Genomic DNA, 26955 nt, shown 5'->3' with positions numbered 1-26955 from the left:
CACACACACACACACACACACACACACACACACACACACACACACACGTACCCTCGTGCACACCCGCATGCCTGGAGAACAGCCCTGGTTTGTGGAAATGGCTCATTCTGGAGCACTGAGGCGTCAAGAGAATAAATTAAGAGCTAAAGCCTGGAAGTGTCAGGTTTTTCAAATGAGTTATTTTTGGTCCCCTGTGCCTGTTGATGGAATCCTGAGTTTAGGACTGTCACCCTTCATGAAGATAAGGTCAAGGAAGTCTTCAGCTGGTTCGTAGCCACCAATTTACCTGCAGGAGCTGGAGCAAGGGGATGAATTTTCAATACCTGCCTTTTGCCTAACCTTCTTGGATATGGAAAAATGGGGACACCATTATGGAAATTACACACTGGAAGCAAATATTGGGAAACATTTCTAGATAACCCCCCTTAAATTCTTATTTTTAGCTAAATGTTTGTTCAGAGCTATACTCAGCCAATAAACAAGCAGCAGCACACCACTGCCCAGTTACAGCAGCTTCAAACTGGTGTTGCATCATGAATGCAAAGCAAGTGAGTTTGCAAGGCAATGCACAGGTTGAATAAAGTCTAAAAAAATCATCTATTCGCACATTTTGAAGTGGAGGAGTTCCCTGTTTGGCCACAGACAATCCATGAGCAAAGAGGCAATTCCTTGCATTAATCACTGCGTGTTTGCCCAGCAGTTGTTGTCGGTGAGCTGTAGTAAAGTACTGAGCAGAATTTGACAAGTAGCAGCAAATGAAAGCTGGTATTTCCTAGCAGGAACAGCTTTCTTTTTCAGTGAAATTGCTGTTGCCAAGGTGAGACAATAATATTTCTGTGTTCACAAAGAAAATGAAACCATTCTGCACCTTAGGCCACGGGCAAACATCTTTCTCCAAACCTGCTATGCCTGCTAAAGACACAACCTGCCTTCTCTGCCCAGCCCTCCCCGTCCCACCATGGTCTGTCTGCAGCATCCCTGCCAGGGGAAAGGTTTCTGCAAGCATCCCTGCTTCTCCTTGAGGCAAATTTGGCACTATTCATGGCTTTTGCAAACTCATGAAATCCTGATCCTCAACCAGTACCCTTCGGAGTTATCCCAGTTAGCTTTTACCAGCTGCCAGCCTGGATATTTGTCAGGTGTACCAGCACTGGGGGTTTGCAGTCGTCTCTGTCTCTCTCTTCCCCTCAGGAACTCAAAGAGATTTGGCGACTTTAGGAATTGTTTGTTTTTGTGAGTCTTATTTTTCTAAGCTTTGTTCTCAGCCTTTGAGATCATCAGTCTAGCAACCACAAAGGAAAAAAAAATACAGTCGATACTATCAGAGGAGTAAGCTTAGAAACTTCTGGGATTCCTTTCTTTTAATGTTCAGGCTTTTTCCCCATAACCTTGGCTTTGTGTATCTGTTTGCCCTATGCCATGGATGTGAGCTGACTACTGTCAGTAGTGGGAGAACATCAGCTCTCTTGGGCAGAGAAAAATCTTTGTCTTAAAATAAGTGACATTTGTGTGACCTGTCTTTAAATGAAAAGTATGAAAGACAGCTGCCACATATGGTTTTTCAGCCTTTTTTTTCTTTCCTGGTGCATTAGTCCAGGTTGTTCTTTTAGCAAATGCTCTGTTTTGAACATGAATAGATAAGTGTATGAGATTGCTGATGCTAGGGGTAGTAGGGAAAAGTAAAGATATAAACATTGCTGATTAGCCAAGGTAAGCACTTTTTTCTGTGCCATTCTCCATCAGCATGTGTCAGCACTGAGTTAGGTCATGGACAGAGTTTCTCTTTGCAAACAGTTGAGGTGGTCTTAGAGGTTACCAGCACAGCACAGTGTCACACTTTGTCAGCACAGTGGCTTGTGCAGGAGTCAGGCAAGATGTGCTGTTTTGATTCAGTTCACCAGTGATTTAGATGGGCATCTTTGATTTTTCCCCCCTGAAAAATGGAACGAAGAACTTCTGCACCACCAGGGCTGAGACTCATTATTGTGAGACCAACTCCTGGTACAGACAGTGAAGAAGAGGGAACCTCCTGAACTGGCCAGCAAAAAGGATGCCCACATCCCTGAGGAGCAAAGTTCTCCCCACACAGGCAGAGATCAGCTCCCCTGAAGCAATGCAGCACACCTACACCTGCAGCCTGTGCTGTGACTCTGTGGGGAGGGTCTGTGCTGGGCACAAGCCTAGTGCAAGGTCTGTGCATGCCCCAGTGTGACATGTGGCACTGGCCATGTGTCGATGGCTCCACTCCCTGCCCCAAACCATTGATTCATCCTGCCTGGAGCTAAAATGCTCTGGTTCTGCCTCCCATCACCCTGAAAGCTGCCACGTTTATTTGAGTCGCCCTCAGTTCTTAACACTGTTTCCTGCCCTCTGAGGTGCTGCTGACCTGCAGTACAAACATGGTCAGCAATGCTTATGTTTGTATCACTCACTGATTGGAAATTCTGTTCTGTGGAGTTTCCAAAAGGATGTGTACAGCATCCCCTTCTTGTCCTGGTAAGACCTCAAGATGCCTGGTCTTGCAAAAATTGTATTCTTATATTGGAAAGAGATGTCCTAAGTTATTTTTAGGGTTCTAAAATTATGCCAGTTAGACCTTTCCTCTTTCGGAGGCGTTGGTGCAAGTAGGCTCATGAGACAAATTTATTTTTCTGTTCAGAGTAAGACAATGTAATATATCAGTGAAACTTCTGAAATCTGCATTTCACTTCCAAACAGCTTTTCTGTCCTGATTCAAAGATTATCAAGCAGAAGAACCCCATATAATCCCATTATCTCACCTGAATCACTGATAGTAAAAAACACAGCAGTGCCCTGAACTAATTTTTGCTTGAACTAGACTGTCTTATATAAAAGAAAATTATCTGGTTGGATACAAAAATTGCCCACACAGGAGAATATGAACAGCAACCTTGGGAGGATTTTTGCAGTAGTTAATGAGGGCTCAAAAACATGAGTGACTTACTGTGGCTTAAAAAAATCAGAGCATCAGGTGAGCAACTGACAGATTATATTACAGCTATTGGAAGGAAAAATGTGTTTGTTTAAATTTCAGCAAAAGGGTGTTAAACTAACAGCTTTTCTCAGCCATTTGCAGTCTCCTAATCCATTACCTCAGCTCAACTGGCAAGTGGTGATATGTAAGTCCATAATATCTTCCTCATGGTGACTTCATTGGTGCTTTTTTCTAGTCAAAACCTGCCTAGCTTCAGCTTCCTCCACCAGATTTATGCTTTTGTTTGCTAGACAAAATATTCCATTACTGATGTTTTGGTCCTTGTAAACCGTGATCAGGTCATCCCTTAGTCATATCTTTGATTGAAGCCCTGGCATCTGTCACTGCACGGCACGTTTCCTAAACCTTTAAATCAGCTTATGTGCTGAAAGCTCTCTAATGCACAAACATCCACCTAGAGCATCCCTCCCTCTGCCTGGAATGAGCCTTCAAACAAGATGTATATGATCATTTATATCCAAAATGTGCTGTGGCAATAGGATTGGGCAGTTGCAAATAAAACCACAATGAAAACTTGTAGAGCTGTACCAAAGAAAAGTTGCTGTTCATCTCCAGCCCCTTGTCCTTGAAGTCTCAATTCTCACCCAGCTTGGTTTGCTTTGTATCCACAGACAGGACAAAACACCCTCATCAAACTGCAGAATTGGGAAACTGTCTGATAGTGTCCCCTTCTCCTGTCTTTCTTTTCCCCTTTCTCCACTTAACTCCTAAGTTACAGTGAGGACTCACATGTTTTGCTGCCACAATGAGATTTGACACATTAATAACTCTGCAGAGGAGAAGGCCTGTCCCGCTGGAAGGCAGACTGGAATGAGACTGGAGCAGATGGGCTCTTTTTTTGACATACCCTCCTTATTAATACAAAGTGATGGGAGTGAGGAATGATGCTTCACTGGAGAAGTCAAGCTTGAAGATAATTTGGTATATTAGGGATGCTCTGTCTGGAAACACTCGATTTCTTGCTCCTTGCAGAAAGTCACTGGTGTACCTTGGAATGACAGGAGCCACTTTGTATTCACTCAGCTGATTTGCAGCCATTCAGGAGCAAAAATTTTGCTTTGCAAAGTTTCTTATAATCATAAAGTCTGCTAGGAGGGAGTAGTCTGGCATTGCAAGACATGCAGGGTTAGCATCTAAACAGAGCTGGGCTAGTTTCCCAATGCTGCCACAGGTTTCTGTGGCACCCACCCAAGCTCAGGATGAATTGCTTAAATGCTTTTGGCTTGAAAGGGAATATTTCAGTGTGCAACCCATTATAGAAAAGAAAAAATAGACTCTAGTCTCCTCATCCCAGACAGAAAGGGACTTAAAAACCCTAATACTCCTTCCTGGAACTAGGGGACTATATTAGGTTCAGCCAACAAGCCTTTTCCTGACAATTAAAGAGAAAGGGGTATTTTCCCTCTCCTCTTTCAGAGCTGAGCCTTACTGGTCTTGGGGGCAGATCTGGAGGGCTCAGAAGATGCAAAGGGAGGAGATAAAACGACAGTGTTTCTCAGGAACGTGAGAGTCTTCAAGGAGACTCCCTAATGTTCTTTCTCCCAGGAAAAGACAAGACTTGGAGCACAGGCACAGAGCTTTTAGGCTGTGCTGTGGGGTGGTTTATGAGCTGCTGAGCTGGAGCTTCCCCGGAGCTCAGCCCTTGCTGCCACAGCTTCAAAGGCCCAATTCTACCGCAGGAGGCACCTGCAGGGAAAGTGCCAGCAAATAATATGAGCTTAGTGAAACACAAAGAGAATCTGAAGGTGTGGGGCAGCAGCTGGCTGCCTGTCAACGTCCGGGTACGGAGGTGAGGCTGCGGCATTCCCAGGGGCTGGGATGATGTTCCAGAAGGAGCAATGCTGCCTAGTGTCATCAGAGTGTGGAGAGGAGGTAAGGTTTAGAACGGTGAGGCAGTGAAATGCGAGGGTGAAAGGAGCGATGCAGAGAAGTAAGTGATGCTGGCAGATTTGAGAAGGGTCATGCATGAAGAGACAAGGCTTTCCCTGCACTGGCAGCTGCCTGCACTGCCCACTCAGTGTCCTGGCTCTTCATGGTGTCCAGGGTATAAATAAGGAGCTGGCTCATTTCTGGAGGGACTTTCTTTTCAAAGCAGATCCTTCGTGGATCACTTAATCAAGATGGATTCATAAGGCCTGTTTCAAGTCATCAGTCTTCCTGAATTATGCATTTCCTTTGATGATTGAGCCCACAAGCAGTGGAGAGGAATATAAATGTGTGACTTGCTGACACCTCTCCCAGCAACCAAGGCAGTGAACAGGACAGTAAAACAACCTTTGGCTGAAAACGGCTTTCAGTTTAACAGCATAAAGAACAGATGCATCATGGAAAGCACAATGAGGAAAAATCCCTTTCTAGGACTGGTTTCTATTTGGAGCCACAAAGGTCTGTAATAGCTGCCCATATTATTTCCTAGCAGCAGGACTTCTGCACGTAATCGCCCTGTGAGGTTCATTAATGCAGAGAGGAGCCCATGGTATGGGCTAAAGAGCAAGTTCCCTCCTTTGAACCGAGCCTGGCTGTTGCTGGAACAGCGTGTTGCAGATGCTGTGAGTCAGAGCAGGCGTGGAGGAGGGAGCCACCTCAGCCCGTCAGCGCGATGGGGACAGATTTTTGTGGTTTATTGTCAGCCTGCTAATTTGATGGCATTTGGAGAAAGCCAGGCATTTTCCAGGCATATGCAAGGCAGGAAGCCGTGTTCTCTGGTTTACTGAGGTGATTTTGTGAAGTGAATTTAAGTCGAAGGGACAGCTAATCCTGCCGTATGGCAGGGCATGGGCTGGCTGACGTGGTGTCCCTTCCAGGCTGGTTGTGAGGATTCCCAGGGATAACTGTGCCTGCAGAAGTGTTGTTTCCTCCTGTGTACCTACATCTCTGGGGCCTTGGGGAGCTCCGTGTTGCCTCTGGGTCCTGCCTTTCCAGGGAGACTGGAGTGTGAGTTCCCATATTCCTCCTCTTCCTCCCTGGGGGACCGGCAGTGCTGTACAGGGAGGTGGAGCGTGAAACCTGCATATTCAACAGATACATCCCAAATGCTTCAGGTGTAAAGGGCTCGAAGAGAGCCACATACAATCAAATTCCAGGGGCTCAGCTCATTTCCCTGAACAGTCCCCGGTGTTCCAGGCATGTCTGCAAAGTGAACTTTTTCCAGTATTCACTGGCAAATTTTTGAAATGGTTTCAAAACTGTCTGATCCCTCCGTGAGACCACATGGAGTGCATCGTTCCAGCACTGCTCACATCTTGCTGCACTTGGGTGGATGACAGAGGGAAGCATTTGTGGGCTGCTTGTTTCCCAGACTGGTTGATAATAAACATATTAATCCAAAAGCACAGCTGTTGCCCCTCAGTCATGGGTTGCAGTCTTTCCTTACACAATTTTTAAGAATTTATTTTCTGTTTCCCAAATATGGCCAATTGAAAACTAAACAAAAGATCTCTTCTTCTTTTTTTTTTGCAATATGTGTCTGCAGTTAGTACAAGGTGACAGATGATTGATGACTTCTTTACTTGCAAATATTGTAATTCTCCTGTTCTCCGGTTTCCTACAAGCACTGACTGATATTCCAAAAAGACAGATAAGCGTATTGAATTCCTGCTGCTACTTTGTCAATAGAAGCATTTTCAAAAATCAGTTTGCATAACATTTGCTATTTTTTTGTTTATATGTTTGCCAGAAAGAATTCGCCTCCTCTGGGAGTTATTTTCTAAAATATTTGACCCCTGGACTTCCCCGTTCATTGACTCTCATGTTCCCCAGACCTGCTCTGAGCAGATTTCAGTGGTGCAGTGATTAAAATTCCTTTGTAATTAGGACCATTTCTATAATGTCCTTGTACCGGGGCATGTGGAGGAGGGATAACAGGTGAAAACAATTATTTCAGCAGTTGATAACAGCCAAAATACAAAGATGTCTTCAAGGTTAATGATGTCCTCTATGGTTCCAACTGCCTTAAATGACTGGAAAATCTTTGGAGGTCTCCACACTTTTTTTAAAGGACCTGAATTGCATCAAAAAGAAGTGGGGAAAAATAGTACAATCTTCAGGAAGAAATAATTCCTTTCATCTATTCAGATTATTTTAAATTTTTTTGCAAGATGAATCCCAGTGAGTTTGTTGAATATTTTCTTCAATTTCAGTATGGTTTTGTTTGGGGAAAACAGTAAAATATAGTGGTTTCAACCACTGCTGTCTCATCACTGATGTCATAACCTTTTTTTGACTTTTTCTATTTAAATCTGCATGCTGAGGGTGCTTAATCCACCAGGTTTCTTACTCATACTCTGTTGTGAACTTGGACTTTTCTTCAAGCCTTTGTAGGTCTTCCAAGGAGGAGCTGGTGGCTTGAACAAACTTCAAGTTGCTCTGTGGTAGTTTCTTTTGACAGATCTTTTTCCCCTGAGTATCTCCCATGAGCAAAATGTCAGTGTAATTTGGTCCTGGCCATGAATAACCAGTTGGCAACCTGTGAGGTCCCTCTTACTGAACCTTAGGAGTTCTGCGTGTCAAAAACCACTTGGCCTGAAATGCATTAAGATGTCAGGGACAATTATCCTGCTGCATTTCCTATTCATTAATCACAGCTCTGCCTTTCTGAAACCCCTACGCTAGCAATTACAAACAAGATTGATGTGGGTTTTACCAGCATTCTGAGGAATATGTACACACATAATATTTATTTTTTTTTACCTGAATCACTGCACTTTGAAGCAAAACAAGTCATCTGTACTTTACAGCATCTGTACACCAATATCTAATCCTCAGCTTTGTAAGTGGATGCCAAATTGCCGACAAAAAGCTGGAAGAAAAATGTGTGAAAGTCTTTAAAGATGTTTTTGAGTTACTTATGACTCCCTCTGTCTGACACTGATGTGAGAGGGCAATTTAGACTTTTACTTGCAAGGTCTGTTTCAAAAACAGGTTTCCATGTAATGGCTTGATCCTGGCTTTGGAAGTTAATAAGCTCCTTATCTCCCTCTACCCATGAAGAGAGAGCACCATTTTGGGAACTTTACTGGTGTTTCCTGGAAATGATGTGACTTGGCTTTTTTAACTCACACCATCATCATATGTCTGAGAAGAAGCAAGAGGGAGAAAGCCAGTGGTAGGCTGAGAAGGGGCCTGAGGAGAACACACACCATCAGGGCAGCAGGAGGGCAGAGCTCAAAAAGCTCTTCTGCTGCTCAAGTGATTGCATTGTGACAGTCCTCCCACTCATCTTCCCTTGTGCATTAAGGTTGCTGATGGCACTAGTGCCCATAATTGGCTACATCTCTTGTGTTTGTACCCCAAAAGAAAAGGCACCAGACCTCAGCCTGGCCTGTGTCCCCCACACAGCAGCCCGAGCAGGAAGGCAAAACCTCTGCTCGAGCACCTGCTTTGTGCAAGGAGGCACAGCAAACAGTTTTGCACAGCAGCAGTGCTGCAGAGGTGGGATCAAAGCTGAGACGCCAAGAAACGACCTCTTCTTCATATTGCAGTGTGTCTCTAATTATTTTTTCACCTCTGACTCAGGAGGAGTGACTAATTCTGCAATGCCAACCTGATCAATACACACGTGTATTTGCGCACGTGTGTTCGTCACATGCAGTGAGAAGTAGACAGGAAGAATAAGGAAATGAAAAAAATTTATTTTGTTAGTGATCTGAAGTCTAAAGAAAGTACTTTTTTTTCTCCCAAATTAGCAAATTCTATAAACTGGCTTTTCTAATAGCTAGACTCCTTTAACAAGCTGACCAACCACTTACTTCTTGATCTGCTGAAAGTTCATTGTTCAGGCTTGGTTTTTCCCTATAAACTATGATTTGAAAAGAAGTAGCCTCTCCAGTGGTGACTGAGTGCATAAAAGTTGGGGCTGGGTGAACAATTCTGTATAAAAGTTAGAACTGAGTGAAAAATTCTTTTTAATTTATTTTATAAATTTTACTAATTTCATCCAAGCATTAGTCAGTGAATTTTTCCATTACTCTGATATCCTTCTTGCAAATGACCTGTTGTTAATATATCTCCTGGAAACTTCAGGATATGTCCAGCCTGGGAAAAAGGCAAGTTCGCACCATGGTCAGGGAAGTGGTGTCTCTCTTGAGTTGGATGTTACCTCACAGAGGGAAGAGGTTTTTCCTGAGCTGCCTGCCATATTCATAGGTGGGCAAAATTCATCTTATCCACCCAGAGATGTGTTCCTCTGATGAACTTCTTCTGTTTCTCTCCTATACTAGGGATTCATGGATATTGACCTGACCAAATTCAGGGAGAGTGGAGCCAATGTAACAGGCTTCCAGCTGGTGAATTACACAGATACTGTTCCTGCCAGGATCATGCAACAGTGGAGAAATAATGATGCCAGAGAGCATCCACGTGTGGACTGGAAGAGGCCAAAGGCAAGTGATTTAAAAGAACACATTTAATTTTGAGTCCATCTGGCTCTGTTAAAGGTATACTCACCTCTTTGTGATCACACAGAGCTCTTTAATCTCACTCTGAGAAACCCTCAATAAAATTATAAACAGGTGCCTCAACATTGTCTAAATTCTACTAGGCAGCACTTACTGCCTCTTAAGAAATACACAATTTAGTGTATTCACCCCATCTCCCAGTTTTTATCTTCCTCAAAGCTAAGAATTAAAAATCTCATGATGTTCAGTATATAAGAAAAAAGAGCCTCATTAACTCCGTAACCTTTGACTTGTTTACTAGACATCCAGTGATAATAAAGTCTTTCCAGATGTTCTTTTTTGGCATTTCAAATTAGTGTGTACAACAGAGGGGGAAAATATTTTAATTCCTAACACAGAAGGCCCTGAAGCTGTTGAGAGATGGGTGGAGGGGGAGGTTGTTTTTTTCTCTGACGTTTGAAAACAAATACATTTGCTACAAACACTCAGCAATAGAAATGTAAACTTTGGGATTATTATTTTAAGAAAGTTACAAACAAATAAATAGGTAGGAAATCACAGGAAAAGGAATTGATTCTAATAGTTACTCTAATGAGTAGGGTTTTACACTGATTTCTGTACAAGTTTCTACTTGAATAAACTCATCTTTTGCAGAATTTTTGCAGATGGAGAAAGAGTTTTCTGGTCTCCGTCTGTGACCAGAAAAAGTCTCTTGTGTCTTGATTTCACATATCTCACATTTACACAGTATAATGAGTTCCTCAAAAGTTCAGGTCACTGAATCTAATTAGTCACAAAGACTTGGGTAACAGGCAAACAGCTTTTAAGGTTGAGCCTTCTTCAGGGAGTGCAACCTAACTCTGCACCTGGAGCTTCTCCTTCACTTCCCAGCTGTGAAAGTAAAACCAACTTTTATGAGTCAACAGGACAGTGGAGGTTACAGGGAGCAAGAGGCAGTTGAACTTCATAGATGGAAGGGTGACAACAGAGCGAATCACCTGGAAAGCTACCGCGAGGCAGAGCAGTGCAGCACACCCAGGGGCAGCTCACCCTTGTACAACTCCTCTTCTCTTTCCAGTACATGTCGGCCCTGACGTACGACGGGGTGCGGGTGATGGCTGAGGCCTTCCAGAACCTGAGGAGGCAGAGGATCGACATCTCCCGCCGCGGCAACGCCGGGGACTGCCTTGCCAACCCAGCCGTGCCCTGGGGGCAAGGCATCGACATCCAGAGAGCGCTGCAGCAGGTTTGGAACCCTGAGGATGTGTGCTCGGCTGAATTCAGCCCGTGGGTGGGGGAAGAGGGGTGGTTAACAGCGGAAATGTTCACTGGAATCACTTGGGATGAGGAACTGATCCTTCCACATCGGAGCCAGGTCTCCTAAAAACCTCAGGGGTGCACCCAGCAAACTGCTTTTCTTGGTACCATCTGATGTGTCTTTGCCTGCTTTAACTTCTGTTAATGTTCTGGGATGGAAAAGCCAAAATATTATCCCATAAAATCAAGGACCCTATTTTCATTTTCCCCTCCCTAAGACACAGACCTGCTCAGACCATACTTTTTGCAGATTCTTTAACTCTCAGTGAACTCGGCTTCAGTTCCAGGCTGCTAATGAATGCATGTGAATTTTGCCTTATGTGTTGGCTGTCGTCGAAATGTTCTCAAAGTGCAGATTATAGCTTGTTTCATACTGTGAGGATCCATAAAAGTCTTAGTAACAGCCACTTAGATAGTTTATTCCTCAAATCTGATAATCTTGGTTTTTTTATCCTGCATAAAATTTAGATTTTTGAATAAACAAAAACATGATGTGAAACTTACAGCAATAGAGAAAAAATACTCTCTTATCAAATACTTGGATAGGTAGAATATTTTAAAATTTCATTAAATTTCAAGAATGACATTCATTTCTAGCATTTTTCTTTTGGTTATTTTTTTCTGACAGAAATAGATGGTTTCCTTGAAAATCATGCTAGTTCAGTGTTATCCAAATACAGCTTATCCCATCTTCTTTCCTTAACTGGGAAGAAGGCAAGAAGAACAACATTAATTTGGTTTATTTGTATCACATGTAAAGTTCCCCAAGTATTTTGTTTTGATTTGGGTTTGGCTTCCTGGTAAACAATAATTCCTTTAAAGCCAAATCTTGCATCTGATTTGATTTTATTGCTTGGATTCAATTTGTTCCCAAGCCTGTCACTGACTTTCTGTATGACCTTGGGCAAATCACTGTCATAGCTTCTCCAAGCCCTTATAATAAAATCAGCCTCCCTGATGCATTAGGGAGATCGGTTACCTAATAAACATGAAATACTTGGAAGTCTTCTGATGAGCAATAGCTTCTCAAGCATTTTCCTTTATTGAATTTATGAGAATAAGATATCAAAATTAGACAGCTAGAAAATACAATTTTGCGTGTGTGTGTTGGACAATCTCCTCTGAAGTTTCCTCATCTCTTCATTAAAACAAATTCAAAAGTCTTAACTTTTCAACTGTTGTGACTTTGGGCAAAGAACATGAAGAGCTATTTGCAAAAGTTTTCTCTGTTGAAAAATTATAACTTTAAAAAGGCTTGACCAGTTCAATTGTGATGGTCAAAATAAAAGGCTCTGAAATAGGCAGGGAAAGAAGCCTCCTAGCAAAATTTTAACTATGTATTTAATAATCGTGCAACATCTAGTAACGTAGCAAGAAAGAGGCAGATGGAAATAAAAGAACTTGAGATTGCAGGTTTGAGTTATCTTTTCTGTACATACTCATAAATAGGGCCATTCTTACATCTGTTCACAGTGGGCTTTCTCTTCACCTCCCATTTGCTAACCCCTAAAATTTTCTAAGCTATTTAAATGCAAAAGTTTTCTCTACTTTCTTCGGCTCAAATGTCTGGAATAAGCTCTCAGATTGCTTTATTTCTGTTTAGTGTAGGAAGGAACCATAGAATCATAAAAACATTTAGGTTGGAAGATCTAAGATCATCAAGTCCAACCATTACCCCAGCACTGCCAAGTCCACCACTAAACCATGTCCAGAGATGCCACATTTACACATCTTTTAAATCCCTCTGGGAATGGTGACTCCATTACTTGCTTCCCTGTGCAGCCCCTTCCAATGCTTGACAATCTTCTTTGTGAAGAAATTTTTCCTACTACCTAATCTAAACCCCCCCTAACACAAGTTGAGGCCATTTCCTCCTGTCCTGTTGTGTTACCTGGGAGAACAGACTGACCCCCCCACCTCACTACAACCTCCTGACAAGGACTCAGGGGTGGCAGGAACAAAAATGAAAAGAACTATGAAACATTCTTCATTTTTTAAAAAGCAGAAATCTAGCATATTTCAGAAAAATTTGTGTTGTTATTAAATATAATTATTTGGGTTTTTTTTTCCCCAGGAAGGTGCTCACAAAATATTGCTTTAGAGCAATACACTGAGGTTTCAGTTGTACTTTGGAAAGGTTATGATAATTTTTAACAAATCCTTTTTTAAATGTTATTGGGTTATCAGATCTAATAAGCAGATAGACAGTCCCTAACTGCTGACTAACCCTGTAAACCAGAAGCCACAACAACACCCTTCTGCTCCAGGTTTCCCAGCAAAGAGCCCAGGCCCATCCATGTCTTATACACAAATGTGCTTAAATGCTCCATGTCTCTGGTTGACTTTACTGGTGCTTAGCACTGTTGAAATCAAGCCTCACTGGATTTTGCACTGCATTTTTGCATTTTACATTTACCATCAAAGGATGGAAAATGATGGGAAAGTTGTGCTGTGTCCTTGCAGCATGGATGGCAGGGATCCCTTTTGCTGTTTCAGTGCCACATGGAGATCACAGGATTAAGATTTCATTCATTCAGATAGAAGAAATTGATGCTGTACAGCTGCCTTTTAGTGCATATAAAGCTACAAAACACGAGCACCTGTGACCTGAGCTTCAGAATGGGTCAGAACTTGAAAAGAAAACCAAAGGAGACGTGGAAAAAAAGCAGGCTTGGGAGAGGTTAAGACAATGGTGCTTTTCCAGTGCATCTATTTTTTATGGGCATGCTGTGTCTTATGAGAAGGGAAAAGCATGTTTTTCCAAATGTCACCAGGAATACCTCTTAACGTGAAAGAGCTTCAGAAAATACTGGCAGATGTTCCTTTTCATGACAAACCTTTGTGATAATAGCTGGAAAACAAACACAGTTTAAGCAGTTTAATGGCAGTGCTCCTCTGTAATGAAATATCCTCATTTCTTCACCATGGGTCTTTATTCTGAGGATCTCAGAGTATTTAAAAAGGCTGTTAAATACTTGTCCCCATTTTGCATGTGGGAAGACTTCAGTTGCAGGGACAACAGGTTTGTCCAAAGCAAGTGGAAAGGCTGGGAGCAAACCTTTAACTCCTAATCCGGTGGCATTTCTCCGGGTGGTCTCCATAGAAACCCAAATCTGCACTCTTTTTCCCATGTTCCTGGTCCCCACTTCCTGGTCCTCACACAGTATATGATTCCAATTAGGAACCCTTCTCCATACCAGGCTGGGCACTTTTGCAACAAGTCAAATGGCCACACTTGAAGAGAAATTCAGGATGTGGGATGTGATGTGAGCAACACTTCAGGTCATCAGTGCTACCAGCAGAGATTTATGGTTCAAGGTTTCTTATGCAATTTTCATTTACAATACTGAATTGTTGGGTTCTATTAGTCTGGTGCAGAGGTAATTAAATTTGTTTGGTAACTGATAGACTCCTCTCTATCAAAAGACAACAGCTGGGAGCTGTGGCCACAGTTTCATAATTCCTCCAAATACAGTTTCTGGTTTGAACTGACAAATCCTTTACCAAATCCTGACTACAGGTCAGATTTAGAAAATACAAAATCCCACAAAACTCAAGGAGTTCGATCTGATTTACCTCACTGTCACATCCCAAGAGGTGATGGGCTCTCATTGGGGATTTAGCTCTCAGGCATTGCTGAGCTAAGTTTTACACCACTAAATTTTAAGAGAAAGGGTTTTTTAAAGAAAGGGTAACTTTAGAGAATGACTGTGCCTATGGCCAGGCATGCTGTAGAGAGTGAACCTAAGTGAAATCCCAGTGTCAGATAGATGTCCTGTCTCCCCTGCATGGACCAGAGAGAAATGACTGCACTCTTCTTCCTTCTACACTTTCCCTCTTGCTGCTGTCTAATCACCACTGCATGAGGTGCTGACCAATTTTCTGTCTTCATTGATATTTATATCTTTAAGGTCCGTTTTGAAGGGTTGTCTGGCAATGTTCAGTTTAACGAGAAAGGACGGAGGACCAACTACACCCTCCACGTGATTGAGATGAAACACGATGGGATCAGAAAGGTAAAGCAGAGAGTGACCTGACATCCTGTGTCAGATTTCAGCTGGGTGTTTGAGTTACAGCGTGGTTAGTTCTCAACAAACATTCCTGTTCATGAAAGCTTGAATGTGGAGTCACAACGAGTGCATTCCCAGCTTTGTGCATGAGCAAAGCCAAGCACTTGGGAGAACTCGTGGTATATTGCTAAAAAAACCACAACATATGGAGGGTGTTATCAAGAGCAACAAAGGCATCTCAGCTGTGTGGCAGAGATTTTCCAGGATAGTAAAAGCTTGGTCAATTCAGCCTTGCTGCTGGCACGGTGCATTGGCGCAGGCCCTACTACACAACTGTCTGGTTTTGCCCTCCCACTTTTCTTTTCCAAGGATGAGTCAAGGCAGAGCAAGTCAGAAGCTGTTTGCCCTAACCAGTGTAAGTGAACCCTTTATGTTGACCTAATTCTGCTCTCCTTGAAGTGACAAGAGCTTTACCACTAACCACATCCCAATAGCTACACAGACCTTTGTGCTGTTCTGAAATCTTGATCCCTTTCTATATCCCAGGCTCTTTGAAAAATCTGGCCTTGTTCAGGGATGCTGAGCCCTTGAAACACTAATCCTTTTGAAAATCTGACTCTATGTGCTTATGTCCCACTTTAGATACTGTGTATTTGATGAACAAAGAATAACTCAGTTATTCATTGATAAAGGAGAGCCACTAAATATTTTGGAATGAGGCATTCAGTGTAATCTCTCTGCACCTTCTCAGTCCCCTGAAAAAAGAAACACTTGTTTGAAACTAAGAAAAATGTAAATAGTGAAAGTTTCATATTTACAGCCCCTACACCCAATTCATACTTAGACCTAGTACCAACCAATGTGAGATCAAAGCCCACCACAGTCAAGTGAAAAAAGGCAAATTTTTATTGAGAAATAAAAGAAGTGTCATTTTGAAGACATACAAAGCAGTCTTCCTCCGCTACAAAGTATTCATAAGAGAACAAAGGCAGCATCATGTCCAGTTTGAGTCTCTGAACTTCAATAAGTTGGCAGTCTGGAAAGAGTTTAGAGGATAAGAAACAGAGTGGCTGAATGTCTTGATTTTTTGTATATTTACTGTCAGAAATGATATTTGTTTGGAAGACATGTACATCACTGCCACGATGCCTATTGTATTTTAGATCCACCAGGTTAGAGGTGCAAGGCAAACATACACGACTCCATTTATGTTGCCCCAGGGCAGAGCTTTGGAAGCTCTTTTCTCACTCTCTGCTCTTTTTGTCTGTGCAATGAAGAGCTATTAGAAGCCTGCATAGATTTTTTTTCTCCTGAGCTGCTATGTTCTTTAATCTGCCATCAGCAGGCTCCTGGTCGTGCCCTGGTTAATACCCTTTCCCATTTACTGTGATAAGAAATTCCTCTCATATGAGCAGAGCTCAGGCAGCTTCATACTTACATGAGGTGATGGAAAACCTCTTATAAAATCAAGCCCTCAAAATGGATAACCTCAACCATGATCTTCCTAGTGATATTCCGTGGCACTCTGCTTTACCTGCAAGCAGTGATAGATCAGCCCAAATCCCTGATTATTATTAAGCACAATTTAACATGAGAGTTCTTCCCATTACAACAGTTCAGTTTATTTATAACCCCAAACTTTTTGAAATTGGCCCAGGGCTGGGGCTTTTTTTTTGACCTGATTTTTTTTTTCTAAGATGTCCCAAGAGTCAGCACTATTTCCCTGAAGGCTTTCAGCTGCAGGATAATGTTTCATCACCCTGTAGCACCTGCACATGCAGCAGGCAAGTTCACTATTAGAATAATTTTCAGAAGTCACACAGAGAAAGTGTGAACTCTCGACATAGGGATGAGGCATGGAATGGCAATAATCACCAGAGCACTGTGCTAAAGGTAATGCATACAAACACTGTGCTACTGTAGCATATCATGCACATTATTTTCAGGCTGGAGGCACAGTGCAATGGGGAATTTCCCGGTCCCCCTGGAAAAGACATCAAGAATCAGAAAAGATCTTTTGTTGTTGTGAACATACAGAGAGAGATGATCCTGTTTGGATGCCCCTGTTACTGTATCTTGGTTAATATTGTAAAGAGATGTCAATCCTGGTTTTGTATTGGACAGATTGGTTATTGGAATGAAGATGAGAAGTTGGTTCCAACAGCCGTAGATACTCAAAGCGGCAATGAGTCCACAAGCCTCCAGAACAGGACTTACATAGTCACGACTATCCTAGTAAGTGCTGGGACTTCTATCTCAGCTCCCCCTCTATCTCATCTCTCTGATGTGCAGACTCCCTCTTCCCACTCATGTGCCCTCCCTTGTACTGTATCATTTTTATAATAGCAATAATAATAATAACAACAATAATAATAATAATAATAATAATAATAGCACTTACTGTTTCCTGCTGGCTCCATAAAGGTATCTGAAAATTGCTGTGGCTAATTAAATAGGCATTAAAGAGCTCTCATGCTTAAGTGTAGAAAATACAAAAGATTATGACAAGATAGCAGCAGCATCAACACAGGTAAATTAGGAACATCATACCTGTGCTTTGTATTTAGTTCGCAGAATGGGGGCTGCAGTTTTGGGAAGGATAAGCTGTATTGTGTAGAGAGGCTGAGTCATTGCTTTAAAAACAAATCTCCACTGTAATCATGAAGGAATAATAGGTACCCCATAATGTATGGTATCATATATTGTGTCATTGTATATGCTTACCCTGCAGAACCAAGAAATGTTACTAATTTGTTTGTTTATTGCTTACTGTGAGCCTGCAGAGAAGACACAATACCCAACTGAGTTAAACGTCTTAAGGCCCTCTCCTGTCCAGCAGATTTGATTCTGGCTGTGCCCACACAGGCAGACACGCCTTTAAAAATTCACAGCTCAGATGCCCTAAATACCCTTTGCAGAACTGCACTGAAAGGTTTGTTGCCCAAATTCCCTCAACTGCTCCATTCCCCTCAGGTCCATCACCACAGGAGCTGCACACAGATGCTGCATGAATAAACAGAATATGCCACAATACAAAATCACACTTTGTACCTTCTAGAATAAGCCCACTGAGTGTTCACTGTGTCCTTTGGTGCAGGAACTCAAAGCTAGAGCTTTTAGAGGGGATCAGAAGCTGCACTTTGGGCTCTAGTCAGAGCCCATGATGTGCACCTCTAGAATGTGGAGTGTGACTCAATATTGGTCTTCTCTATGCCAGGAAGACCCATATGTGATGCTCAAGAAGAATGCCAACCAATTTGAAGGCAATGAGAGGTACGAAGGCTACTGTGTGGAGCTCGCCGCCGAGATTGCCAAGCATGTTGGCTACCACTACCGGCTGGAGATTGTCCGGGATGGGAAGTATGGAGCCCGGGACCCCGACACCAAAACATGGAATGGCATGGTGGGAGAACTTGTTTATGGGGTGAGTTTCCAACCTCATCATTTGTCTTTTGCTCTTAGTACTGGAGAACACATCCAAACCCTAGAGTCTAGAAGGAACCCTGCCTTTTGTCAGCCTGAGCTCTCCGGAGGACTGCAGCTCTGATAATGCAAATAATCAGCCCAAGTAAAACATTTTAATTTAGGGAGAGACAGCACATTCTGTGCCTATGGAAATGTCAAAACGTTTCCTTTCAACAGTTCCAAGGTTCTTTTTCTTTACATTTTTAGAAGAACAAGTATTGAAAGGTCAAACTTTCCCATGGGTAGAATCTCCAAATTCTACTCTATTTTATATTTGCATGATAATGGCAGGATGAAAGAAGAAAAAGATTTCAAACACTCAGCATGTGAGTGGTGAATGGTAGGACTAGATTACTTTCTGTCTAGCCACTCATTTCCATCATGTCACATATACAACTGCACCCTGCACTTCTAAACCTGGTTGAGTCTGGTAGATCACAATCTATAGTGTTTAGGTCATCCCTCAGAGGGGCCTAATTTTCCCTTTCCCTTCAAGGGAAAGCATGTAGGGAGCATCAGTGCCCAAGTCTCTGTGGCACTGTGTTGGAGCAGGGGTGATCTGTCTCCTGCTGGTAGCTCCACTGTGTATGCCACCAGCCATTTCAATGCATTTGCCTCTCCATGTCCAAGATGGATTGCAAAATAAATGCAGAGTGCACATCAGTGTTGCCTGGAACATTTTCCCTCTTTTCCTGCATCAGTTATGCAATCAAAAAGCAGTTTCTGATGGAAGTAAACATCCTGACATCCTTTATCAGGAGATTGGCCTTTCCTTACTTCTTTTGATGTCTGGATGATAAAGCTCTTTTAGGGAAAATCATCTGCATCAGACTGTGACATGAGTGGATAAGTCAGATACGAAGAGTCAGATGGCTGCAAAAAGAAAACACTGTGATTTTGAAACAGATCTGGTAATCAGCAGTGATAGAATGGAAGCAATCCACCAATATTATGGGCTTTCCCTTTTTAACTTTCCTCTTGCAATTGGTTTTGTCTGATTTCTTCCGAGATAGCGGGGTTAAACAGAGATCAAAGGAATATAAGCTGGAGTTAGTAGATGTGTTTTATCCCAAGTTTGCAAATCTCTTTTCTGTCTCCTTCTCAGAGGGCGGATGTGGCTGTGGCACCATTAACCATCACGCTGGTTCGAGAAGAAGTTATAGACTTCTCCAAACCGTTCATGAGCTTAGGCATCTCTATAATGATAAAAAAACCTCAAAAGTCCAAACCTGGAGTTTTTTCGTTTCTGGATCCTTTGGCTTACGAGATATGGATGTGCATTGTTTTTGCCTACATTGGAGTGAGTGTTGTCCTCTTCCTGGTGAGTCGCTTCAGCCCCTACGAGTGGCACACTGAGGAATTCGAGGAAGGACGGGACCAGCCGGCCAATGACCAGACGAATGAGTTTGGGATATTCAACAGTCTCTGGTTCTCCCTAGGAGCTTTCATGCAGCAAGGATGTGATATTTCTCCAAGGTGGGTTGCCTTCCCCACTGAACTTTCTTCCAGTTCACGTGGTTTAATCTTTCTGTTGCTTTGGGGCTGAAGAGGTTCCTCTTTGACCTTCCTTCATGAACCACAGTGTAGTTTTGTGAATCAGTTACAAATTCAGAAAGGATCCAAGGATCTCACAGCTGTGAACTTGGGACCTCAAAACTGAGACCATAAAAATACCATTTAAATTTGTCTTGGGGAGATCTTTAGAGGGGATTTACAGAAATGAAAACAAAATTTTCTAAAGCCACCCAATTGAGAACAATTTTTGTCTGTCATTTATTTTGTTGAATAGAAATAGAAATAAGATAATTTTAACATTATAAGGAAGATAAAAAAATCCAGCCAAGTAGGGAGAAATAATATAGTAAGTGCCCAGTGAAAAGTTATATGGTCTGTCCTAAACACTATGGAGCACACTGAGTGGCTTTAATTGTCATTGGCCTTTAGAAAGGTTAGAGAAGGACTGAGTTTCATTCTGGTTCCCATTTCAGCTAATAGTTCTGCTGCCTGAAAGTTCAGTAAGACTCAAAGCCCAAAGAGTTCCTAAAAGATCTTTTTGGTGAATGACTCTTTTGATTACTTTTACATAATTTTTCCTTCCTTTTTGGGTCTTTGTCTCCCTCCTCTTCAAAGGAAGTTTCAACACAAATACACGTCTTCTGGGTGAAGACAGTAGGCAGAGGTTGATTTCTAGCATGATGGGGTGGCATCAAACCTCAGGGGTTGAGAGGGAGGCACAGCTCCAACAACAAGTAGAGGTAACCCTGCGCAGCTCAGCAGGGGATGGTGGGGAAGATCGGGCACCACCTTGCTGGCTATCAGATGCCAATTCGTCCAAATATTAACGAGCTTGGGATATCAGAGAAATAACAGCCTGCAGGCCACTTTGAGGAAGGTTTTATCATCTTATCATTGATTAGTAGGAGTTCAGGCAGAGCATTCAGAAAGTCTGAATCAGAGGGAGTTTCAACTTTATTGCTGTCTTGTAACACAGCCCCCGTGCCTTAGGATGAGGTTATTGTCATTTTCATTCTCATTGTTGTTCTTGTCACTGTTATTCTTATTTAGGAAAGAGAATGTCTTCCTTTGGGGACATTTCAATAGGTGGTTTCTAATCCAAGGAGGAGCGTGACGAGGTGAAAAGCTGAGACTTTGAGGAATAGCAAATTTGGTAACATCTTTAATAAAAAGTGTCAGGGAAAGTTCAGTGGGTTTGATTCAAATAACAAGATTTGCTCTAGCTAAATAACATGCTTTGAATCACCATTTCAAAGTGTTGTTTTATTTTACTTTGAAATGGGAAATGAGTGATTCTATCATTGTTATTTTAATCTTGTTGATTTAATCATCCTGATAATGAAAATTACAATTTCATTGAAAGCAATATTTTCCCGTGGAACACAAGAGCACTTTCTGACTACAATCATTTGCATGAAGAGAAAATTTTAAAAATTAAATAGGGGAATTATTATAACTCCCTGTACTCTAAGTACAGCTCCTTGGGATGGTTGTGAGTGGAGAGGGACATTTCTGTGAAATGTGAAAGGAAGGAGGAAGCAGAAGAGTGAGAATTTCTGTAGGATGTTGTTGTACAGAAAGGCTCCGAGCGCGCTCCGTATTTCACATGTATTTTTCACATGAACCCAGTGCAGGATTTCTGTGACACATCACTTAGAAATGAACACTTGGTAGAACAACATTGTGGGCAGGTGGGGATCTGCTCTATTCTAATATATTTCCTATATAGTTGCTTCTAAACTTATCACTACAATCTCTCAGCATCTCCTCAGTAATGTATTAACCAACATAAATAGCTTCTGTTATACATCTGTTCTGTCATTCTCTCCCCAGCAGAAGGGAGCAAGTGCAGGGGTGTATTTTGTTTTTGTGGAGATTTTGGGTTGTTTATTTCTGTTTTGTTCTGGAAAGGAGCAGAGGAAATTTGTCTGGAGGTTTGTTTTTTTTTTCCAGAGCACACTTGTTTTAAGTGCATATGCCACTATGTATTTATCATGAAAAAAAAAAGTAAGATCAAAACCGCAGACACATCACTCAGCACAGCGGGTGGTGAGGTTTGCAGCAACAACTTGCTCTTGTAAATGTGAGTTCCTCAGTCTCAGACCAGTCCCCAGGGAACTTCAGTCCCCCACAGAGACAAAAATTTGCTTTTGAAGGAAAGTGTTGTCCTTTTTTAAGGACAGTCTTACGAGGCAGAACTTTAAACAGGCTTTTAAGTATGCTGGTGACAACCTACCAAGGACTTTAAAGGCACACTGTGAATCTGATGATCTGTGGATGGCCAAGGCAGTGTATCTGTGGGTTACCTGCTCACAGCTTCTTTGCATGAGGTCAACTGGTGTCCTTGAAGCTCTGAAGCTTTCATGTCTAAGCATAGAGTGGTAGAGTGTGACAAAGGCCAGGCAGTAACCAGTCATGGAGAGTCCCAGCTGGAGCTGGTGGCAGTCTGTGTCGTGCCTTTGAATGCTGCAACTTGAGCATGAGCAAGGAATCCATCCTCCCCGAGCAATAAATGGAATTATTCAATTGTAGGTACGTAGCTACAACCTAAGGAGGCCGTGAGCTCTTGGACATTTCCCACTGGAGTGTGTGGTCCACCTTCTGCACCATCACTGACCAGTGGCCCCATTGGATGTGATACAGTCCCATGGATTAATTTGCCCTTGTTGAGGTGAGATAGTCCCTGTTGATGCCCATAAAGCTTTCCATGGGCTGACAAAGAGCAGAAAGGGGGAGAAGCAGCAGCTGGAGCTGCGTGTGGTTTCGTGTACATAGTAACAGGCAGGAATCAGCGAAGTCTGAAACGGGCCATAAACCATTAGGCTTTTCAAAGTGCCACCTTAGCTTCAGAAAACAGTCATGAAATTGCAAAAGCACTCATTAAATGTGAAATACAGACCCAGGAAGGAGCTTCTCAGAGCAGGCATCGGAGGTAATAAATAACCCACAGCCAATAGCAAGAGCCTGCAGAAAGAGAAATGTGAAGTAAATATGACTCACATTATACCATTTTTCAGAACTGTAATTTGATAAATTGTTTTCAGAGCTTAAAATAACTGCAGTGTTTAGCAGCTGTGGAGAGTAAGACCTTCCTATCATCCAGCACGTTGCTGCCATTCCTTCGTTAGGACGGACCTGAGGCCTTTGAGAAGGAGACTGAGGGGGTGTTTGGGCTTCCCAACCTCCTCTGCAGCAAAACAAGGAATCTGAACTTTTCATCTGCTCCATCATTTTCTGCAAAATAAATTATTTGATTGTTGTGAAAAGGATGAAATAGCAGGGAGCAAAATAGATATTTTTCTTGTCAGCTTCCTATCTTGATCTTTGTTTTTTGTTATCTCCGAATGTGTAGCTTCTTATGGTTTGAGCCCAAAAGAGACTTCTTGTATATTGGAGACTATTAAATTTAATCCAATTACTCTTCCTGTGACTCAGAAAACTTATGTTAGACTAAAATAAAACATATTTGGTTAAAATAGATCTTCCAGAAGGATAGTTATTCTTCATTTGAAGAAACCATGAGATAGAACAGACACAGTTTCTCTCAGCTGAATTGACTATAGATGTGTTGTCCTGACTCAAGTTTGAGAGGAAGATAAATATCACACAGCATCATACAGTAAATGCAGGCATCCTTTGTGCCCTGCCAGAGTAAAATTCAATAAAGATCTCAAAAAATTAGCCCAGTGTCTTGGGGGGGTCTCTTTATACTGTATTGTAGAAACAAAACACATGTACTTTGAATTCAGATCAAAATACACTGTGAGTAGAAGGAAAATGTATGCTCATATCATGACCAAACAGGGCATCATCTCACAATACCTGGACAACACAGCTTGAAATCACTCGTTATGATCTTTTGACTGAGAACAGAGCTGGAGATGCCCTGGGCATCCAGGGAAGTGAAATGGTGGATGAAGCTTTCATCACAGCCTGTGCTTGGGAGAGAGCCAGGCTTGACAGGAGACATTTTGAGAGCCCCAGAAGGTATGCAGGTGCAGGAAGAGACTCTGTGCTTCTCTGTGCTGCTCTGTGCATCGGGGACCCTGAGATCTGCTCAGTTGGTTAGAGAATAGTGCTCATAACACCAAGGCTGTGAGCTTGATCCCTGTATGGGCCATTCACTTAAGAGCTGGACTCAGTGATCCTTGTGGGTCCCTTCCAGCTCAGGGTATTCTGTGAAATTTGTGAGGTGTCTTGTATTGCGCTGTATTGTATTATTATACCACAGCTGGGAAGTGGTTGGGTCACACCAGTGTGCCCTGAGCACCGTGGTGTTTAATGTGTGCGAGGAGACACGGCACAAGACCTGATCCACCCTTCCACTGGCTTGGGATGAGGAGTTAACCAGGTCTTAACCTGCCTGCAGAGCCCAGACCCGGAGGCTGTGCAGGGTGCAGTGGCACGTGCGGAGCGGTGACCCCTGGCTGGGGTGTGCTGTGTAGGGAGGTTTGCTTGCAGAGATGATGAATGGATGCACTCAGAGGCAGGAAGGAGAGAGATAAATGCTGGCTGCTCTCCAGTCATTAGATACCATCTATTATTTATGGGCATCTTGTGGACATCGTTATTTGTATTTTGTGACATGGAAACAGTGCTCTGGCTGATCTATACTGAGTGCAGCCAGGCTTGTGTTCACTGCACTCCTTTGCAGGCTTTCTGCTGCAGTCAATCATAGCGGTTTGTCTGTGGAAGAGCAAATATGGTATTTATTATGTACCTGTAATTAATGCTGAGCGTTTTCTTCTGCTATTTTTCCTGTTTATTTACATTTCTTTTTAGATCAATTGAAAAGAAGTCACAAGAGACTTCAGCCATAGAACTGGTGGAAATAACAGTAAAATTGCTCCACAAATTGTTGAGGTTTATTTTCCTAAACGAGTCTCTACAGATTTTGAAAGACAGAAGCACTTTTAAATTTTCATCTGGATGTTCGTAGTACTGAAACATTCTATCCAGTTTTAGGCAAGATATAAATCAGAAATTGGTTAGAAAAAAAAATTTATTTTTTTTTAGTGAGAGATTCAATTTGGATTTTTTTCAAGGGAATTATTTCTGTCCTATCCTTTGTAAACTTACATTTGCAGGGTACTTACTTATTTTGCTAAAAATTTACAGTTAGAGAAATTAGAACCAGCTGCATTTAGCAATCAAAAAGATTTTAATTCCTTCCTGAAATGAAGGCTGAGCCTTGGTGTTTATTTGATGACTCTTCTTGATTTCAGTAAGCGTCTTCTCTGACACTTGAAGCATCTGCCTTGGAAATGGCCTCAAATTGCACGAGGGGAGGTTCAGATTAGATTTGAGGAAAAATTTCTTCACTGAAACAGTGGTCAGGCATTGGAACAGGCTGCCCAGGGAAATGGTGGAATCACCATCCCTGGAAGTGTTCAAAGTGTATGTGAATGTGGCTCTTGGGACATGGTTTAATGGTGAACTTGGACTCGATAATCTTAGAGGGCTTTTCCAGACTTAATGATTCTATAGGGACAAATCTTAAGTTAATTTTTTTTTTTTTTTGGCAATTTGCTTGAACTGGTGAGCTGGGTTTGGTCTTTTGAGAATAAAAGTAAAAAATCAGGATTTCAGTTTCTAGAAAAGTCTTCTTTCCTTTCAGAAGTGTATCAAATGATATTGCAATTATCTCTACCTGGTAGAGTTAATTATGTCCAGGGAGAGGAAATTCAGGTCACAGGGTAACAGCAGCACTTGCAAATCACCAGGAACTGATGACCATACTTATTTCTGAAACACTCTTAAAGTGACTCACCAGAGGAGCAGCTTGACAAATTGCACAATATCTAACTAAACAGTCCCCTTTGGAGTCTGCGCACTTCCATGGCAACCAGAATGTGGCAGCCAGGGGAAAATGGAAATTCTTTTAAAATAGTCATTCTTGCTATCCTCTTTTTTCATTTGGGAAAATGCTGAAGGATACGGAGGACTCAGAAGAAGGAAATAACCAACCAGGAGAGTATTGTTGGGAAAATGCAATTCCATCCGTAAAGGAAAAATTAGTCTTTTGAATGTCTGAAAATGTCTAAATGCTGCAGAGGTAATGAATGTTTCCTCCACTGATCTGCAAGATACTTCCTCAGGATGGTTTCCCTATCAGGCATATCTAGTCACTCTCCCACAGCTCTGACTTCAGGCCTTTAGCATTGAGGTTGCTGGGGGGCAGCAAGAAATTTGCTGAAACTCCCCCCATTGAGTGACAGATTCACTAATCGTTCCACCAGCTGTGTTTAAAATAAATCATCAGACCCTTCATTCAAAAGCAGATATATCAAGCTAAAAATATTTTTGCAATTTCTTTCTTCAGGACTAAATAAAGGTTTCTCACATTTTTTCATTGAAAACAAAGTTAAAAATAGCAGGGGGAAAAGTGCTTTGCCCATTTTTTTAATCTCTTAGGGCATCTGAAAGAGGGTAGATTTGGATTAGTTATTAGGAAGAAACTCTTTACTTTGAGGGTGGTGAGGCACTGACATGGGTTGCCCATAGAAGTTGCAGCTGCCCCACCCCTGGAAGTGTCTAAGGCCGTGCTGGATGGTACTTGGAGCAACCAGGAATAGTGGAAGGTGTCCATGCCAATCCCTTCCACCCCAAACCATTCTATGATTCTATGATCTCTGACGTGGAAATGGCATGTGCTGCCTGTGTTTCTAGTGCTGGGCACTGGCTCAGGATCATGAGTAACCCCAAGATTTATAGGGGTGCCTTTGAGATATATCCTTCTCCCCAACTCCAGCAGGAGACCCTGTGAGGCTGCAGGGGCTCCCTGTTACATTGTTCTCTGACTGGCTGATTTTCAGTCAGTAAGAGAAGCACACCTTCTCTTTTCATTTTCTTTCCTCTTGATAACAAGTTGTTCCTGAGCAATTGGCTCAGCTGGGGTCTGCAGTCAGGACTGTGCATGGTTGTCTCTCTAATGGGTAGGTCGATTGCCAAGTGTTTTTGTCAAAGAATAAGGATTGTGAGGAGCTGAATGACCTCCACCTCCCTGAAGTGGTGCCCTCTGCGAGGCCACCTGTCACACATTGCTTCAGTGTTTGCACTCCAGAAAAATTCTGTAGCTAAGACGGGAAGCCCTGAGCATGTTTTCACAGGGAAGCCCCACTTAACTCTTCCATATGCTGTACATCACTTTTATCAGCACTGAGATATCATGTGCACCCCCACTGGATACACAGTTGAATGAGCTTTGAACCCCTCAATTCAGATTGTTCTGGCTCAC

At 42.3% G+C, this 26955-nt stretch overlaps 1 protein-coding gene across 7 annotated transcripts in view; it reads left to right on the top strand.

Annotated features, from left to right (window-relative positions):
* The window catches only part of GRIA1 (glutamate ionotropic receptor AMPA type subunit 1), a 120242-nt gene that overhangs the window by 64558 nt on the left and 28729 nt on the right, over window positions 1–26955 (top strand). For all 7 annotated transcript variants that reach the window (XR_003534151.1, XM_027682938.1, XM_027682936.1 and 4 more), the window contains 6 exons: window positions 9235–9396; window positions 10490–10657; window positions 14640–14744; window positions 16863–16973; window positions 17956–18162; window positions 19309–19679. Coding sequence is in view for 6 of the 7 variants with exons in the window: in XM_027682938.1 (XP_027538739.1) it covers window positions 9235–9396; window positions 10490–10657; window positions 14640–14744; window positions 16863–16973; window positions 17956–18162; window positions 19309–19679 (1124 nt within the window). In the remaining variant the exon portion in view is untranslated. The remainder of the gene's footprint in view (window positions 1–9234; window positions 9397–10489; window positions 10658–14639; window positions 14745–16862; window positions 16974–17955; window positions 18163–19308; window positions 19680–26955) is intronic.

This window comes from Neopelma chrysocephalum, unplaced genomic scaffold (genome assembly GCF_003984885.1).
Source record: "Neopelma chrysocephalum unplaced genomic scaffold, ASM398488v2 Primary Assembly neopelma1_63, whole genome shotgun sequence".
In the NCBI taxonomy this organism is placed as follows: domain Eukaryota; kingdom Metazoa; phylum Chordata; class Aves; order Passeriformes; family Pipridae; genus Neopelma; species Neopelma chrysocephalum.
This window is presented reverse-complemented; position numbering and strand designations above follow the sequence as displayed.